Source organism: Tympanuchus pallidicinctus, unplaced genomic scaffold (assembly GCF_026119805.1).
Source record: "Tympanuchus pallidicinctus isolate F22 unplaced genomic scaffold, pur_lepc_1.0 scaffold3, whole genome shotgun sequence".
Classification (NCBI taxonomy): domain Eukaryota; kingdom Metazoa; phylum Chordata; class Aves; order Galliformes; family Phasianidae; genus Tympanuchus; species Tympanuchus pallidicinctus.
This window is the reverse complement of record NW_026294747.1, coordinates 78,740,906-78,761,527: the sequence shown is the minus strand read 5'-3', so window position 1 is coordinate 78,761,527 and position 20,622 is coordinate 78,740,906. Positions and strand designations below refer to the sequence as shown.

Below are 20,622 nucleotides of genomic sequence, written 5' to 3'. Positions count from 1 at the left end.
AGATCATATTAATTCAGGGAACCCTTATAGTGCAGGACAGAAAAACACGGGGGCCCTTGAATGGCAAGAGAAACAAATCCCCCAGACACTGCGGAAGTTCTCCTTACTCTATGGTTTTCAATACCGTTACTTCAAGACCAAGAACATCCAGTATGAGCACAGACTTCAGGAGACCCTTTCCTGTTTAAACATACATGGTGCTTGTCACTTTTACACATTCATCTTTAGGTCACATTAGCACCATTAATGAAAAAATAAATGTTGCAAAAGGAAAGTATTAGCGTAGTCCATGCCAAGGACATTAATTTAAAAAATGCTTTTTACTTTGTATCAGAACAGCCATATATCTTGGTCTTGAGCAGTTCCTAGCACTGTCCTGATTCCGATTCCACATATAGAGACAAACTCTGTCCTGACTCTCCTTCCATGATTAATTGACTTGACATCTTTAGAGCTGGACCGGACCCACTTGATGGGCTTCACGTATTAAGTAAAAGAAATAATTCTTATTAAAGCAAAATGAGCTTTTTGGTGCAAATCATGGATAGTAGCTTCAATCTGAACTATAGACACAAGACAGAAAGAAGTCAGACCACAGTTATTCCTCACAGTTTCCCTGGCATTTTCAGAATAGGAGAGGAAACAAGCAAATGCCCTGCCAGGAGAGGTGCCAAGGGACACTGTGGGAATGACCTGCACAGGCAAACACATTGTGGGTCATTTCCAGGCAAGGGCACTTCTCCATTCCCTATCCCTCATGGCATGCACTGCACTACACAAGGCGCCGCCTGCCTGGAAGGACTCTTGCACAGACATCAGATGCTAACTGAGCATTACTAAAGTCTGAGCTGATATTCTCTTCAAAATTCCTCCGTTCTCCACTTTCTTGGTCACTATGGCAACAACCACCATCCTGCGAACAGCACCTTCCAACTTCTCGTGCACTTATTAATCTCAGCCATTTTCAGAATTGCCTCTTTTTCCTGTACAACGTTTCTAAAAATGGAGTTTTACTCCATACTGATGTCACCAAAGCTGTGGCACGGTTCCTCCACCTCGTGCTGCAAACCCACGGCTGCCCCCAGTGCGGTTCCACGCATGGCTATGGAAAAGAGACAAAATCACAAACAAACAGAGCACATTTTGTATGTATTTCCAAGTAGACCAGACACAGACAATGCCCTTTGCTGTAAAATGCTGGTTCCTGTGACCAGCTTTCCCTTTTAAAAGCTGTCCCTACCAAGTAAAGATGCTGAAGATCAGCTGCAGACAGTCAAAATAAAGGCAACAAGGCAAGGACAAAATAGCAAGGCTTTACTTCCAGCTAGATCTTTTCCAAAAAACACCTCCCTTACTTTCTGTTTTGTTTAACTGGGCCACAACTATAGCTTATTTCTTACATTATATCCATTCTGTACTTACATTAATCCTGGCCTGGGAGAGACAAAAGATATCATTTAACTTGACTCTCTTCTTTACTATATTCTTCAGATATTATTTCACTGAAAGAACTGGTAATTTTAGATCAGATATTCTCACACCCTTTCTCAATGATTTCTTTGGAAATTATTTTTAGTAAGGAGGAGAGCACGGCTGTGAGTGCACTGTTTAATTTGGGCAGAACAAAGAAGCAGAGGCCATGGGCTCACAGCTCCACGATAAAATAACGAAATAAAACCATACATTTGAAGGAAAAAAGGATACTTTTTTAAAGGAGTCCATTAATTTCTGCAAATATTAGTTTAATAGCACTTATGCATATATGTATGAAAACTCCACTGATACAGTGGGAGATCTGTAACATCTCTCAATACATGGGAGAAAACATTTATTTTCAGAAGGAAAGAAGTCCTTTTGGTTGAGGCAGTATATAATTTTTCACAGATAAATGTGTTCATCTAAACTCAACCTACATGTCTCTGTGCCTTATGCTCAAATTTTCTCTCACTGCAGTCAATACATTAAGTGCTGCCTAACTCCCACCTCCTAAATTCAGAAAAAAATAAAATCATTTTTCCTTCAAAGAAAACATCCTTTGAAATAGAATGTACTCTTATTGCTACAGACTATGAATTAGAGGCTGAAACTGGCTATTGGTTAACATTACCCTGTTACACTAACCTGTGAAGCATTAACAATGTTTGGACCGCTGTCCTAAGGAAACTTTCCCAAGCAGAGGGCAGGGCATGCACTGTGATCCTCTAGAGAAGGCTCCAGAGAGCACAGCTGTGCTCCTGCACCACTCAAAACGGGTTGGGCTTTTGTCCTGTTCTGGCTCACCTTGGCTAAGTGGCAAATGGAAGGCCAGCCCACAGTGCTGCCAAGGATTTGCACACTCTCACCCATCTACATAAATGCGAGATCCTGCAAATGCTACATTCTGGGAAAAATATTATTCAAATGTTTTGAAGGAGTCACACATCTTAGCAACACAGCGGTATTAAAAGAACAGCAGTTTATCCAAAACAGATTTGGTGAATGCAAAAATAAAGGAAATGCAGAGTCCTAAAAAAAGAACAAATAAGAAAATGTAACTTGGGTTGTGAATTTGACTTTTGCTCATCATCCCTCTCTCCCAAAATTGAACTGTTTATGGAAGGAACAGGCAGCAAATAGCTTTTTATATCTCATTTTTTTCATTATTTGGTGCTTTTGCTAAATTCTTTGCTTTTCTGCTTTTGCTGCACTTCCTCTCTACCTCTCCTCTTTGCCTAAACAGCTGATTCTCCTCATTTATCTTCCCTGTCAAGAAGTGGAGCTGTTCCTATTTCTAGTTCGTAAGCTTTTGCTTTCTTACTGGTCTTTCCTCTTTACTACTTTTCTGCCTTCTTTCTTCCTTTCCACATTTTTCAGCACTTCGTCATTTTTATTTTTTTTTTAAATATAGGGTACTCATCTTTTCACCTGTGCTTTCTTTTTGCCTCACAGGCGGTTGGATCTGAATAGGAGGGACTCAGTTTTGAGACATTTAATAGAAAACTGAATGACTCTTCCCTTAACATTTTCCTCAGCAGATGGACAAACTTTACACAGAGGAGATCTGTATCTTAAGATATTTCTTGGAATCTCATAAAATTGTTCCAAAAATTAAATTTAAGAATTTAAAAAGATTTCACGTTAAACATTTCATATACATCTTTATGGGAACTGCACTAAGCTCCCATTTTTTCCTTAAAAAGTAAGTATGGAGTAACAGTTATTACTGACATCTGTCATATTTTTATAGGTATTGAATACCTTTATAAAATTCAGTAGCGGCAGCAACAGATGTAGCATAAAACACTGTGAAACAATCTCCTTAATCGAGCATCCGCTAAGCAACACAGCTTCATCACTGACAGTCATTGAGTAACACAAGAGGCAGCTTCCCAGAAGGTACTTGCTGCGGTTATATCAGAGGTAATTAAACTGTAAGGTGATTTATTCCTTTTCAGCTGCGTACCTGAACTTCCTAAAATCATTAATGATACTTCATGAAAGGACAACAGATAAAGGACGTAATTATCCCCAACTAAATTATGTTTACAATACAGACACGGTCACAAAAATTCCAGAAAATGCCATTTGTTGGCAAAACATTCATAAATTAAGCACAAAGGATGTGCATCTCCAGTGCAGTAAGGGTAGAAGTGCTGCCATCACATGCATTGCCTCTTCCTTCCCTGAGACTGACAGCAGCTTTCTGACAGCAGGCAATATCTCTAGGCAAGAAAATCTGCTTACATAAAAAACAGTTTTGCATTAATCCTATTGCAGCATTATTGATTACTAAAGGAAGCTGCAGACAACAAAATAGGTATTTTTAAATAAATAAGGTGCCTTAAAGAGTGGAAAAATCCCTACGTATAGAAATTCAAAGGAATATCAATGTCTGACATGTTTTCCCCACCATATTAGCCAATCCAGCAAAAAAGATCCTTGGTATGTCATTTGCTGATTGATGAGCACAGAGAGCTGAGACCCGAGCACAGAATTTTATTGCTGAAGACATTTTCATCTGCAGCCAAATCACCAGGGAAACACTTTGTCAAACAACTTCATTCTGCAGGGAGATTTTGTGACAATATTGGCAACTTAAGAATTTGTTCTGGTTTTTCCAATAGCATCTACCTGCCCTTGCTGAGAAATATTTACAGTAACATCGCAATTCATGCAGATGTCCAGCTTGAGACCTGGGAACAAGTGCTTCAAATTTCTTTGTGATATCTGAAAAACAGATAAGTTGAAAGCTCTATTTTTTTTATACATATACATATATATGTATATATATACGATCCAATATATTTTTGGCAGTGTTTAATACCAATCCCTGTACTGTCATAATAACAACTGATCTTACACTGAGCATCTGCAGAGCTACAAATTGTTACTTGTTTTCAAGAACTCAATCATGGTTTAGTACTCCCCCCACACACACACTTTTCTGCACCTAGGGGGACTGAATCAGACAAAATGATGCTAACTTTTATACCATCAGGTTAGGCAAGATGATAAGCTTCCGCTGAGATACAGTGGGTTAATATACCCAAACTCATATCCTCTGTCTGCTCCTGAAATTGCTAAGGAATTTGAGTCCTGCTGATTGTCTTGAAGCCTCTAATTATTTTCTGTGTTGAATGAAATTCCCAGGTTTCACAATTTTCTTCTGCTGCGATGGCAGCAAAAGTGACCTCTATGAAGTTTTCCTGGCCAAGTAACAGGCACTCAGTGTTCCTCAGTTATGCTGCCCGCAAACGGCTGAATCTGAACATCTAGAAATATGGTGCCCAAATAGGGGTGTATGCATAAATCAGGCATGTTTCCTTTGTTCACAGGAAAACATCAGAAAACAAAGAAACAGCCAAACAAGACAGTTTAAGAACACCTGGCATGTGACAGAGCGGGGGAAGGAAGAAGTGTTGCTATTTTTTTTTACATACATGTGGAAGCACACAGGTGAACTTCCAGCTTCAATTCACGCTACAGATAAATTTCCATCCCTTGCATTCAATGGGGTGAGATTTTTTTCTTGAGATTCTTGGGTTAAGCCTTACTTACAACTGTGAATCTGAAAATAGAGGTTAACCTGAACAACAATAATTTTTCCTAGAGAAATTTCCTTAGCTACTACGATGCCATTTTTGTCTGGGCAATCTGCCAGTGGCATCCTTACACTGGCTAATATAAGGGACAGGAGATCAACTGTTTAATACTGGCTGCCAGTCAGCTTGCAAATAAAAAGGCTTTCATCTAGCACCCAAGCCTCCATTGCCACCATTCCTATCACTGCGGGATCCACTCAAACCCCTGCTGCTGCCCATCTTCTGATGCTGTCCTTGTGTCACGCAGAGAGATGCGTGCTTTAAAAAATAAAAAGCAGTGCACGCCACATGTACGCTGAGCAAAGATAACAAGCTGAAACCTCTGAAGAGTTTACCACTAACTCTGCAACCTTTTTTGTTTTCCTCTAAAGAGCTGATAGTTAGCTCTCTGAGACATTTCCTTGTGACTTATTTCCCTACAGGAAATCCTCAGGTCAAGTCCAACATCAGACAAATCATTCCATTTGTTTCGAGATACGTTTTGGCAGGGATGAAGGCTGAAAGACTGGAGGTAAGATTTTAAAATTGCTACTTGTCATACCTGCTGTTTCATTTGCTCTTTTTTTTTTTTCATAAAAGCTGTATAAAGAAAAGACACACACACACACAAAAAAACCCCAACACAAATACATTCGCTTGAAGAGTTTAACATAAACAAGTGTCTGGGTCTCCTCTTGGCTAAATGACAATGTGAGCAGAGTCAAGTGCCTACCGCTGCCACCTGTGACCACCGTGCCTTCCTGCAGGACAGCTGGGTTCCTTCTGGAAGGGGACAAGTCCCCAGCTCTCCACTCCTGCTATGGCTGTGAAGCAATTTTGCCTCCTTTTTGGCTGCACATGAGCTTGCCGCATGGAATTTGACTGATTATCCCTAAACATGAAAATGCAGTTATTTTCACACGTGCAACCAAAACCATCTGTTAAAGAAACGTGCTCAAAACTTCACTCCAACAAATGATGTGCAAGTCCTCTCCAGCATGCATGAGTTCTGCATAGATGGAAGGGCTCCAGGCTGACCACCAGCAGAGGTTCCTGGCAGTCTGGAGACCAGGAAGCTTCAAGGACTGCACAACAGACTTCTCAAGGAGCAAGGATTATGTGGAGCATCACCCAGATACAACAGCTGCAGCACAGGTGTGAAATACCTTTCTGCATCTGAGGTGAACACACACCTGTAAGTACCTGACATGAAAGGAGATGTTGCTGGGCCATACTGTGGGCTGACAGTGGGCAAAGAACTGAGGAACAGACTGTCCTCATCACTGGTAGAAATAATTCCTCTCTATCAGGGATCCTCAGTCTAACATTGCCAGTCTTCTTCCAGAAAACCAATCTTTAACATTACTTTCTTGCATCTTTGCTGTGTGCTCTGTGTCGTTGTTGACACTTGGCTGGTTACCACAGCTTGAAAGTTCAAATGTCACACAAAGAAATATAACTCAGACAGCAATGGAGTAATTCCAACACTCTAGAACTCAAGAGAACACAAGGACAGGCTCACTGGATGCTGTGTCCCACAGCTAGAAGTGGAAAGATTTTCCTCTTTCTACCAGGATGCATAAATCCAGCTTGCTACACACACTGTTGTGCTCATGTGACACGTTTACAATTTCTTGCCTTGCTCAGCAGTAATGATCCTTCAACTCTGCTGTCAGATCAATGCACGACTTTCCTCAGGACTCACTGGAATGCTCTGCACTGCAGCATCCAAACCAGGATCCAAACTAGGAACGGCTGCAAAGAGAGACAGGAGCCTGTTTCCAAAACCCTTAGATTCAGTGCACTGAAAGGAGGCATCCCTGGCTCCTCACACATCACACTGCAGTACAGCTTTCCTTTGTATCATCATGGAGAGTTTTCTGAATGATCGAGATTTGTTCCTATCCCTTTCCCATCACCAGGCTTAACTTTTGGCAAAGCGCTCACCTCACCTGGGTCTTTGCTACTGGCAATCAGGAGGCAGCAGGAGGCATCTAAGGCATCGTCCTGAATATGTTTTGACAAACTTCACACGGAAAGCACACCTGAAATAATTCATTAACAACATAAAACCTGCTGGTTTTTGCTTTCCCTTAAACACAAACATAGCTACATGTAGCTTGACTACAAAGACCTGAAAAGAAAAACCAGAAACAAAACAAAACACTCAAGAAACAGCAGCTAAGCTGCTACTATTGGCTAACAAGTCACTCCTTGCAGAGCACACAGAACACCTTTCTTTCAGACAAAAAGGCATTGAGCAAAGGGGCAGAAGAGAAGAGGTTTGGTCTCTCTTCTGAAACTTGATTTTAGTAACTACATATGTGGTCCTTTTCTTTAATACTTATAAGTTTCAGTCCTCTTGCTCTACTCAAAATCGACAGCTGTGAATTATTCACATCACCTTGATCATAGGCACAGGCTACATAAACAAGAAATCATGTATATTTTTAAAGTATTATTCTTTGGACACACAATTTGGAAGTCACTTCTCAAGAATCTTCATTTTCACAGCTCAGAATTCTTGATTTTGGAAACACCTTCTTCTAAACATCAAACACAAGACACCACCATGAGTCCCAAGTACAGTTTCACTGAATTGACTCTATTTCAAGCTTGTTCTCTCCAAAAAGAAAAGACATGACACCTTGCAAAACAATGGTAACGTTGCTCCACCTCAGGAGGCTGAGACTCAGCTTCTCCAAGAAATGTCAGGAAGCTTCAGTAGGACTGCTGCTACAGACTTACTATCTAAAGATAATGTTTACAGGGCACAAATGATTGGTCTAAAATGCTTTGGTTTAGTTCTAAAATAAGGCAGCTTTACAGTAACTCAACAGAAATGCATAAAATCTCATAACAGCAATATATCTTTTCTGATCTGCTTTAAAAGAATGCAAATACCAGAGCACTGGAAGGCATCCTCAACTAACGTGAGAACCGGAGGATGAAAAGGAGCTCCTCACCAGGGTCCCATTGCTGGGGGCGTTTACACAGTTAAAGTCATAATGCAGCAAATGCAAACTCTGCATTTTCAATTCTACTTCAGAACTATTACTTAAGCCTGAATATACTGCTGTCTCCATCTGAAAACCAGAAATAGAATGAAATTAGAACTTCGTACTTATTCATGAGTTCAAATTTAAGCAATTCTTCTTTTCAGGATTACAGGCTTGATTCTTCTCATTTGCTCACACACAGAAAATGAGTAATTCTGCTATGGTCAGTGTCAGTACAAGATAAGGAAGAGTTGTTCTTTAACCATAGGTCTGCATGGCAGGGGAAGGTGTGATTCCCAACCACGGCAGCACAGACAGTGCTTCACAAGCAGTGAAGAAGTTGAGTTACAAGTTTCAGCTGCACAAGACTGCGGAACCTTATGTTGTTGTATCTTTACTGTTATTCTTACTCATTAAAGCTGGCTCAAAAACATGCTGGCAGGCTGAAGATCAAACGTTTCTCTGAAGCAGTGACACAGCCAGTTTGAAATTAGCTCTCTTGAGCTGCCATAGGGCTCATCCTCGCTGTGTGCAAGCTGGAATAGCATGCTGGAGCTCTGACCTCTCAGACCAGTCTCTATAGAACTTTAAGAGGTGAAAAGGCAGTGGATTTACAGCATATATTTTCATGCCTTACCTTTTTTCTTTTAATATTCCATGGTAAAAGATCTAGCCTTTGACATCAACTGTCAAGACTATAGTCAATAATTTGATGGATGAAGTGACTGCAGTGATAAACAATCAAGTCCACAGATGATTCAGAACTATTACCCACAGAATCAAGTCACATCAGTGATACACATTGTATAAAAGATACCAGAAGATTATATTAAAATTCACGTAAATGTCTACAATGAAGTTTAATTCTAATTAGCAGGATATAAGGCTCAGATGTACAGATATGAACAAAATTAGACAAAATAAAAAAGCTGTGAAGCTCTCCCTTTTCTACCACAGAAAAGACTGGTAAAAAAGCCATGGATATTTCACAGTTATGAGTATTAATAATGATTTCCCTAATCCTCTCACTTTCTCCTAAGGGAACATTTTGTTCTCTTCTGGCAGTGATAACTTCATTGACAGGAAGGAATACTCTAACTGCAAAAGGCACCAACTGCTTCTGAGGAAAGCTCGGCCACCAATGGGTACCAAAGAGTCCGGGGAGCGCCAAACTTGAAAACTTTTGTCAAAATCTTGAAAATGAACACCAAAACTTCACACCTATTTGAAATGAGACAGACTAAGGAACTACCGTGTTTGCAAGAAATTTTATCTGGAACAACAAAGCCAAGATAATAGTACAATGACACCTGTCAAATTGGATAGGCAATACATTTCAGAAACTGAAGACTAACACAGCAGCACAACATGCAGAACAGCAGAGCAAACATCAGTAGTCAAAAGGCCAAGATCGCCGCTGGGATCTACAAGTGAATGTGCAAGTAACAACCTGCCTCACAGTTCTTCTCACTCTTTTCTTGGAATGACTGATTTTTGACTTGCTGTGATCTGAGTAAGTCCCACCAGAACAGAAGAAATTTGTTTTGCAAAGCTTGAAACCCATTACACCTTTGCAGAAAGGAAAGCACGGGGAGGCCAGCACAATAGAGACTGACCGAAGAACTTGGTTTTACCAATCTCTATTCAAGAATAATAAATGGCTTGGGTTGAAAGGGACCTCAAAGATCAAGGAAGAATTAGCAACTGTTTCTTCTGAGACAGAATGGTAAAATGAGCTCTGACCTCAGAGCATGGGGCTCACCTGGAGCATCAGATCTACCATTAATACTCTTTGATGTCACTGGCTATTTTTTTTCTTAACAGTGCATCTTTGGAATACAAGAACTCCCTTACCAGCCGTTAGCAGGATAAAATTGAGATACAGAAGGCCCCACTGAGCCAGATGTTTCATCACTGGAGAGGTCCCTTTGTGATCTGACCTGGGCAGTATGCAGATGTGTGCTGGAGCACCAATAGGTCTATCAGATTTCAGCAGCCTGTGAGTGATGAAAAACCTGTAGAGGTCCCTCCACATTACAACTGCTTGCCAACCCAAAACCTCAGGTGGAGCACCTTTCCACTCCTCTGTGCTGCAACAACACTCATTGGGAACTGCCTCAGGGAATTCCTCGGATGCTTTTCATTACTTCTGTAGTTCTCACCTCATTTAATTTGGCAAGGCTGCGGTTTTACATGAAAGGTCCTGGAAAGTTTGTAAGTGCAGCTTCTAAATGATCTGTATCATGCCTCTAATGCTTGAAAACATGCATTCTATCTTACATAAAAAAGACTTTTCCCTTTTGTTTGGCTGCTATCAGCATGTTTTAATCACTGACAACACCTGTGTGGAAACTAGCCATTACCCCTCAAAAACAGTGAAATTACTTCATTTTTCTGCCAAGAGGACTTCCCAAAAGCCAGCTATTTAGGCAGCTTATAGCCTGCAAGAAACTTCTCCAGCAGGAAATGCAAGACTTTTTCTGTATCAGGATTTCATCTGTTTCTCTGAAATACCCCAATCAGTACTTAAGAATGAGGTAATTTTTTAATCAAAAGCCTATTCTGTGAGCTGTCTGCCCTGAGGTCCATCTCATTCATCTCTCCAGACACGGGTTTTGGCTTTCTCTTACGAAGAGGTTAGCAGATTGCTGTAATTGGATGGCCCCAAATGCTTCAAGCACTGTAACAGCAAGAAACAGAATCTAACTTGTGCTCTGAGCAATAAAACTTTTGCCCTTAATAAATATTGCTAACTATGCGTTGTAAGTATTCAGAGAAAAATATGTTATAAAGACTTAATCCACTCCAGCTATGAGGAGATCTTATCTAGTATTCAGGCTAAAGCTGTCCATATCCCACCTCTAATAAGCTACAACATATTAGCATGACTAGGATGTCCATCTTTCAAACATCTGTGGACTGCTATGAACCTGTAATTAATTTTCCTCCCCTTATTGCATTACTAGCAACTACTTCTGCCATAGAAGCATGGCCCCTAACATTTCCTCCTGTTTTATTTGCAAGCCTATCTGCTCAATTATTTTCTAAAATTACATCCTCAACATTTACCAATGAGAAAAGATCTCCTTACTGACCCTTACCCTTATGAAACGTGTTCTGTGTTTTTCATCACCAAAAGCCCACATCTGGTTCTCTGTTCTTTCTTTGGGTCATCTTGTCTTCTTTTTTTAAGAGGATTTTTACAAAGTTCAAAGGTATTCTATTATAATTACTATAATTACAACCTGCAAACAACTTTCACCTGATCATTCACATTAAAACAGACATGTCCAAACTACATGCAAAGCTATGTGAAGCGTCGTCTTTCCAAAAGTATATTTCTGTATGTGAAAACATCATCAATGATCACATATCCCTATAAAATGGAGACTTCTTGGGCAAAAGTTTCAATCTGACTTATGTTTTTTTAATTCTAAAAATAATTGAAATATCCACAGATATTTTTGAGTATTTATTGAGATTTAGCAACGAATAACCAAATAAGGGTAAATATGTGTCTGTGATCTATGATGGCTGTGGGAAAGAAACAAATTATGTGAAAATCTGTAACTAGCAATTCAGATGAGACCTTTCAGTATTACAAACTAAGCCGAAGCCTTCCTTATTTTAACAGAACTGAATATATCAACTCAGCAGTGACAAAAACTCCTTTGTTATCTGTTGATACCACTCACAGATAGGAACATCTTGTATGGCCCAGCACAACACAGCAGTATCCCAAGTTATGTGGAGTACAGGGAGGTAGTCCCACAACACCCAACACTGCATCAAAGACACATCCAGACAATGTCAGCTAAGCCCATAAATACAGTGACTTGCTGAAAGGATAACAAGATATCATCTCTTATTGAATCAGGAAGTGCTGTGATAGATACTCTAAAGAATGATGGATATGCTTCAGTTAGAGTGAGAATTTCTGCTAGACATCCAAATATATGAGGTTGATCTGAAAAAAATATTTATAGCCTTCAAATGAAACACAAGTGTTATATCAAAAGCATTTGCTATATAGCTTAACCCAGGCAAAGATATAAAAACACTTTAATGTGTCATATTTTAAAAGCAGATCTTCCAGAAAAATCCAGTTATCCAAAATGTTTCTATTTCCTGATGATAGAATTCTGAAGCAGTGCATAAATCAAAATTGTGGGATTGTTCCCACAATGTGGGGTTGTTCTCTTGGTTTTTTTTTGTTAAGGGTTGGGTCCAGTAGTGAAGTAAAATGGACAACAGATTTCATTAATTAAGTGATACAATTATACACACAATATATTCTTTTACATAAGTGTTGACAAGAAAAGAATAAAAAAAAAATCAGTTACCCAAGTGCAAATAAAAAATGTAACTATGTAACCAAAATCCTGAACCAGAACTGCCTGTCACAGCAGAATATTCTGTAGGTCCGAGGGACAACTTTGAGAGGCATTTGTCACTGAGCTGAATCACTGGAGTTACTGAACCAACTCATACAGAAGAACTGTTTAAATTAGCCCAGCTACAATACAACTGGACTGAAAGAAAGATCTGCTTAAAGTGAAAGGCATAGGGACAGAAGAGGGCAAAAAAGGTTTCTTAAAAGAATTAGAACAATCAGCTGGGATTCCTTTATGAAGTACAAGTCAGAACTTTCATGGAACAAAGGCATGCAAACACCAACGAAGCATTTTTCCTATGCAAAGCCCTGATCCAACTAACATTTATGTCCTCTGTTATTTAGGTGATGAGGAACTTTACAATGGATTGAACAAAGGATGCCTCATTAGGAGGAAAGACTTAATGACAAATATCACTTCTGCAATATTGCATCCTTCTAAAAAACACTGTCTTTAAGTCTAACTGCAGGTCTAATATATTTACTAGAAACTCTGCCTAAAACCTGTGATTTTCCAAAGCCTTGCTTTATGATTGCTCCTTTGCTCAGACAACGTTTTTCAGCAGGTTCTAAAATAGGTTGGCAGTTTTGAACATAAAAACTAAACATATCTCCCACAGCATCAAAAAATATAACCAGAAGATAAAAGCACTTTATCTGACTTTTAAAAATACAGTGTGGAGTTACAAACTGGGAAATGTAAATAAGAATCAGGGCCACTACATGTTGTTAAAAGTAAACTATTTCATACCTTTATATGGCAGCTTTGAAGCTTCTATAATTCTGTCAGAATGGAGAGTGGTTTTATGGATACAAGAAAAATATTTTTCAAGTTCTAGGGGTTTCCAAACTTGCATAAAAAGACATAAGCATACTGAACATGTGCAAAAATGAGACAGATGAAGGCCCCTATTCTATGTAAGATACAGAAATAGTTGCAGTAAAGTATACAATTCCATGAACATATCATCATAGGTAAACTAAGCTATGAATGCTCACGTGCTGCTCCTTTGGGAAGTGCCTGTGCATGCCTTCCAGCCATGCAGGAAATGGAAGATGGCTTCTGCTGAAGGAGCACATCATTTCTGGATACAAGGGTACATTTTTGCAGGGCTTGTGGAGCAGCTGGCATGCTGCAGGTTCATGTGATGGTGTTTCACCCTTGCTCTGAACCTTACTACTCAAGTTTAAGGACACAGAAGCAAACTTGAATCACTGAGGTCTTAAAAACAGCTTCCAGCACCAAAAGTGAACTAGCCCCGAATTAACCACACCCTCTCAGGCAACGCAGTGGTTACAGAGTTGCTCTGTGCAGACTATGGGTCAGCAACCTTACACAAGGGGCATGTCAGGCTGCTTGCAAAAATTCCAAATCAGTACAAACTCATGAGGTACCACGGCATCTCAGAGAAAAATAGGGCTCTCATTCTACCAGCAGTATCTACCAGCCTCAGAAGAACCACCTCTTCTCAGAGAAGCACCTGGTGAGCAGCAAGCGCATATAGTAGTTCTTTTCTCTCCCGTTCTCTACATCAGCGAATAGAAAGCTTTTCTGTCTGTAGAGCCTGAGGTGGATCCAAAAACATTAATATTATGCCTTTACACAGAACACAAGCACTATGGCTGCATGCAAGGCACCTCCAGAGGACAGAAACAGAGCTTCTTCCCAAAGGTAAAAATTATGCCTGAAGGGAAGTGGTGAAGCCAGAGCTACTCACCCACTTTTGGCTGCTTCATGCAGTTATCACCAGCAGGTCAGGAGACCTGCATTCCTCACCTCTCAGTGCTGGTGAGGCTATACTTGGAGTGCTGTACCCAGTTCTAGGACCCTCAATGCAAGAGACAGCTGGACATTGTAAAAGGAGTCCAATGGAAGCTACCAAGAAGATTAAGGACTTGAGTGCCTCTCCCTGCTCACAGCTGGGGAGTAGGAACTCTGGGGAGTTGGAATTTTAGGGTCTCTTCCAACTCAAACAGAGGGAACAGCTGCCTGGCACAGTGGCCAGCCAGACTAACCATAACACAAACATTCTGAGATTCTAACCCCAGAATCATGAGGAACAGAATGTAATGCAAAACATTTCTTAAAACACACTCGTTCATGTATCCCTGAAGAAACACCGAGTGCTATGGACTGCAGGACCAAAGGAGCCTTTTTTGACACAGCACGACCACTGCCTCCTGTGGTACATCTTCTTCTGTCCCAGCAACCCATTTCAGAGAATTTCTGCACCAGGATCACATTTACTGTAATTGATTGAACGTTCCAGCCCTTTGCAGACATTTCTTCCACCAGTTTGTCCACTGCTTCTAACCATGTGAGTCTCCATATCTTAATGATGTGCAAAAACAAGCAAACGCACATCTCCCATTTTCTTTCTGTTCTAAATCTGGCTGAGGTTATTTCTCAAAATCCAAGAATAGTAAGACTGACTGAATTAAGTCCCCTTTTCATCTGCATCACTGTCACTTATTATTTTATAGATCTCTTATATCAAATGATCATTTATTTTCCAGGATAGAGCATTCAAGTCCAATTTTTTTACATGTCTTGCCTTATATTTCTCTGCTGAATGCAGTTTTCCAACATTAGCTATCTTGGTGAACTCAAGCACTTTTCCCTCCTAACTAAGCAAGGTCACTCAAAGCCTATAAGCTCTGAATCTAGAGCTATAACAATGATCCAGAACTGTTCTGTTTTTTTGTCACCAAATGGACCCCTTTTCCACTGTTCATATTCCACATGATTCCAGGATGAAGAGGACGTTACAGGATGCTACAATTCTACAGATCTGTAATACACAAATCACTTCAGATACAGGCAAGGAGGAGCTTAATTTAATAAATATTTTGAAATTTAGAGTAAGAGAAAACATTTTATCAGTTTCAATTGCCATAGCAAATACCAAGACAAAAGCAATATTGTTGTCAAAACTATTGACCTAGAATGCTATTTATCCAATGAAATCCAGCAGAATATAGAAAGAACACCAAATTCTTCTTTATTTTTTTTCCTTATCTTTCTAAATTAAATAAATCCTCCATTGTCACAGGCTCTCTGTTGGGTTGTTCTTGGTCATGATGCCCCTTCACTCAGGGACAGGCCTAAATCTTTTGCTTTGAAATAAACAAACAAAAAGTATCTCCCAGAGGAATGATGTTATCACTCTCTATGTAAGTCTCTCCTCGTTTTTGTGTCTATATTACTCCTGAAAGACAATGACAGCAGTCTGAAGGCTCTGACATGCAAAAATTACATTTGCAGAGGACAGGAATTCAATCTTGTAAGACTTCTTTCTGACTGGATAAAATTTTTGTTCATGCTCTCTTAGCATTGTGTTTTTCTCTTTCTAATCTGTTTCACCCTTCAGCAAAATGAGCCTTAACATTTCAAAGGAGGATTGTAATTTATCTGAAAGGAGAATGATCCTTACTTGATTTCTGACTGCCACAAAAAGGGACCACAATTAAGACATTAGCTAACCCCTACTGAACAGAAGGAAGGAAATTGATGTTTTCCAGAATATCTGCTAGGACTAAAATAGTAACTCTACCTTGTTAGAAATTTTACAAGGAGTATGAAAGAAAAGTGAGTTTGAAAGGGAAATTTTGCTAGGTCGAAAAGAATGCCTTAGATTGGATACAATGCACATTGAATCGCAGGGTCACGTCGAGGTTGAGTCACGTTGACTGAGCAAACTCCAGATTCCAGACCTGAACTGGTTCCATTGCAAGCAGAATTTTTCAGTTATGGACAGGCAGAAATCCTGCCAGTGATATTGCCAAATATGCCTGTTCTGTAACAAGAGATTCACCACTAGATAGACATTTACAAGTTTAGTCTGCTATTTGGAAGTCTTCGAAAGAAAATAAAACCACAGAAGAAAGATTCATAAGTAGCTTTCTTTTCATCCTCAAGGACAAAAATAAAAGTGTTATTAAGCAATAAAGCAAACACAAAATAAAAAAAAAAAAAAAAAAAAAACCCAAACATTTCAGATGATTTCCAAAAGAATATCTCCTTGAGCAATGCTAGAGGAAGAGCAACAAAATCCGCCATTTTTTCTAAGGACAGCATACGTAAACCTTTTATTTCATTTTTTTTCCTTATTATTCAAGCACATTTTAGGTTAATGCTATTTGAAACAGTTTACATTTGATTTTTTTTAATATTTTTTTTTTTAACTTTAAGACAACTTGGCATGATGCTAAAACACCTCTATCACTGAGCAGGCCTACCCTTCAAAGCACTTCCATTACTTCATCATCACATCCAACAGTGCACTGAATGAGGGAAACCAACAGACAACACCTATTCAGGCAACAGTTACCACTTCGGGAGTTTAGCAGCATTTTGTTAAGATCAGTACATGACATACATACAATTTGCCATTTATTTTGGCAGTGATATATATAGAGCTTACTGTTAGCCACAGAAAATGCAAATTTAACTTTTCTAAAGGAAACTACAAATGCCTATTCTTGAAGCCAGTATTTTACACCTTATAGAGCATAAGCAGAAAAATTTTCAGTGTCACTGTTGCCGAGATTTCCTGCTATTTTTATTTTCTTCTGACAGAATATTCAAAGCTGACAAATGTTGTAAAACAGACACAGTTATTAAAAGCTTCAATTTACAGCAAATAGTGACAGTTTGCTTTTGCTGCTCATAAACCAAAATGTAGAGGTGTAAATAGAGGGAATGTGGCAGCAAAACACTTACAGTCCTTTACACAATTCTAAGTAGCATAACATCCTACTTTTCATTGTGTGCATCTAAACAATATCAGGTTTATGGATCTTGTAACAGCTCTTTTAAATTTGGCTTGTACAAAAATCCCACTGGTATCATACACTTGAGAGAACAAAAAGCCCAAAGACACGTGTGGCAAAAATAAAACATACAGTACTCTTAAACACACCTATCTAATCTCTAGGACTTTGCTGAGCAGCATCATAGGTTTTTACTGTGGAGGCTAACTAACGAAAAAGGGAAAACCCATTTATCTCTTCACACTAAAATTCAGAAGGGTGACCTACTGACCTACAACCTTTCAGGCTTCACTGTTGCTTCCAAAGGAAAAGGAAAAATCTTTTGGATGTCACACTCAACAAGAGCAGAAAAACAACTCATGAGGTAGCAGGTATGCTGTGGCACATTTCCCTACTTCAAATACATACTTTTTGCCTACTAAGAAACTTGAAAGTTTTCAGTTCACATTCTTCCCTGATAAATTTGTTTTCAGCTATATGAGAATAATACAAAAACTCTCAATTTTTATTCTAAATAATCTTCCCCCTCCTTTTCTATGTAAGGGAATCTTCAAGGTTGAGATACTAAATTATTCAAGATAAACATCAGAAAATCAGAAGGTCTTATGTGTACTTCACATCCTCCCACTAGGAAAGCATAGGTGTAGTGTATCACAATGGGTCTGAAATAAAAGGACTAGGGTTTCATGACAGAGGTTAAAATAATTGAAGTACTGACTTACAGTGAATCTTGCCCACTGAGAAAGCTGGAAGCAAAATGAACTTGTTTTCCAGATTCCATGTGGCCTTTAGAAACAGTTACTCACCAAAATGATATCTCTGCTGAATACATTTATTGTTTTTCACTAAAAATACATACAGTGACAGATCTCTTTTTCCTCCTTTGGGATCTGATGTAGACATTTCATTTTTTGTTGATTTAAATATTGTGTATTTGAGTCATATTTATGCACCTAAAACACTATGGACAGATCTGTAGTTTATGCAATACTGTTTAGCAACATAGAGACTGCTAATTATTCACCACATCTGTAGCAGAAGGTACTTCCCATCTTCAAGCTTTCTTTTTTTAGGGAGGGGTAAGGGGCTAGGCAAGGGAGAGGAAGGATGAAGGAAAGCTGCATTTTAACAATTACAGTAAGAAATACAGTCAGAAAATTTAGGCTAAGTGGAGAGAAGGAGCTCATCTGGTTCAGTCTTCTGCCTCATGACTTGAGAAGCACTAGTTTGGCTTTAAAAAGAATTCAATGATGACAGAAGACAATTTGAATTCAGAATTTTTGTGTTATTATTCAAATCTGTTCCTTACACAACCTAACTATATAACCAAACAGCAAGTAAGCAAGTAGAACAGTAAGGAGAAGAAAAAATATCTGACACAAAGACTGATAACACCTTGCCTCAGTATTCACTGTATCAGGGAACTTTATTTTCTTAATTCTTAGCTAGCAACTAGTCCTATTTTGCAAGTAGAAGGAGGTGTGCTTTAGCCTTTCATGCAGCAGAGAGACAACTTCTGCAACAAGAAGTAAAGAGGATTTGACCTGCTGTATGAGGTGTGGTTGAAGAATACTGCTAGAAAACTCCAGTCTTCTGATGAAAGATACAATCATGCCTACAGCAATAATGTAGGCTATTAAAAATAGCCACTGTCTTCCTTTAAGTCTTCTTTACTCAGATTCAGATTGAGGAATAGGCTGAAGACTCAAGAATGTTCTCAAGCATTAGTGCTCATTCTGAAGGGTTATTTCCTACATGGAGATACAAATTCTCTGATCTAGTAAAGTGATAAAACTAATGCCCTACAGGTGTAGGCATTTTTAAGGGAATATATAGCTATTAAGCAAATTACATAACACCTCTGGTTCAAGCGCCCAGTGCAATAAGCACAGTAATAATGGAGAGGGAGTCAGAGCTCCAGGGGGCTGAAAGCCTTAATTAAATAAACACAGGTTGGTGAATGCGATAAAATCTTGGGCGGATTAAGTTTTGTTGCAAAGCCCTGAAAAAACAGATTCTTCCATGAGAAATCAAACTAATTTAGGAGCAAACAGATGTTGAATTCTGTTGTTTACTCCACAGAGCTGAAGATCTGGCCACTGCCAACAACCCAGACAGCAAAGAGCATCACTTCCCTTCAAAGACACAACTCCTCTCTGATATTCCAGAAGCTACTAAAAATAGCTTACCTTTCTTCACTGCATTGTGCTCAAGTTTCTTTTTGTCTCTCCAGTTGCCCAACTCCAAACTGACACAAAAAGACTATCTCTTTTCCCACCAATGCCATTTCATCTGTCCTATCAATGATGTTACCTTTATTGTCCTGTTTACCAAGCTGTACACTCCTGATGTTCTTCCACTACCTGTTGGACAAACCTCTTCTGTCATGGTATGGAAAGCAAATGCTCCCTTATACTTCACCATTTTCAATGGGGTCCCATTTATACTGTGAAACATTGAAGTAGCTATTGAACAACAATCATGAGATTACTTGGGAAACGTTTATTCTCTTTGACATTGTTTTGTCTTTCAGATTCCTCGTTCTTAAGATCAGAACTGTCTTACATTTGAATATCATCCAGGATATTTTGGTAGCATCCAAAATCTAGTAATCAGAACAGCAAAAGAAGCAATAATGCATTTCAGATGCTGCCCTCAGAGATTTGGCTTAGAAAAAGCCCAGTCAATTAATGGAAAAATCAGTGTTGCCAGTAATTGCTTTCAGAGTTGGTTGGTTCAACTTCTTTGAATATGATGGTTGTATTACCACTGGCTAATCACTGAGGAAACAACCATGATAGCAAGCTCATTTGCATGATTTTAGAACACAGCAGCACAAACTTAAGTGATCTGCATGATTTGCAAGACCTACAACATGACTTTTTTATCAGTGCATGTATCAACATTAAAAAAAGCCACAAACCTCTCTTGCACTCTCTGCGGAAGCAAGGTATTAAGGAAAAAAACCTTAATAGAAACCCATCTTTTTAGCTGTAACATTTTGATCCTCTTGCACCACTTAGTCACAAAATTAGCAATCAGTAGAAATCCTAACGCGAGACGGGTGGTTTAGTTACTGTCAGTAACATATTTCAGAGGTCTGTAACAAATAGCAGCAGAAATGAATAAATAATGTTCAAAGTCTAACAGCCGGCTTCCCTAACAGTGTGAAAATATGTAAATGCTACATCACTTACTCTTCAAACTGGCTCTCCTTTCATTCCTCAGAGACTTTTCTGTCAGAATAACAAGCTAAAAAGAAAATATGAATGACAAGTGCACATACTTAGCTGATTGAGAACATAGTCAAACAGTAACCATATTAATCTCGTCTCTCAAAGAGGCTGTGTGAATTCCAGGCAGAAATATTGATTTTGATCTAGTCTGCTGCAGCACA

General features: G+C 39.1%; 1 protein-coding gene across 3 annotated transcripts in view; it reads right to left on the bottom strand.

Annotated features, from left to right (window-relative positions):
- The window catches only part of RSU1 (Ras suppressor protein 1), a 98,062-nt gene that overhangs the window by 17,973 nt on the left and 59,467 nt on the right, over positions 1 to 20,622 (bottom strand). Inside the window, exon 9 of one of the 3 annotated variants that reach the window (XM_052696990.1) lies at positions 6,791 to 6,815. The exons of the other annotated variants lie outside the window; for them this stretch is intronic. Coding sequence (XP_052552950.1) covers positions 6,806 to 6,815 — 10 coding nt within the window. The 3' untranslated portion in view covers positions 6,791 to 6,805. Of the gene's footprint in view, positions 1 to 6,790; positions 6,816 to 20,622 lie in introns of those variants that run through there. 3 annotated transcript variants of the gene reach the window in all.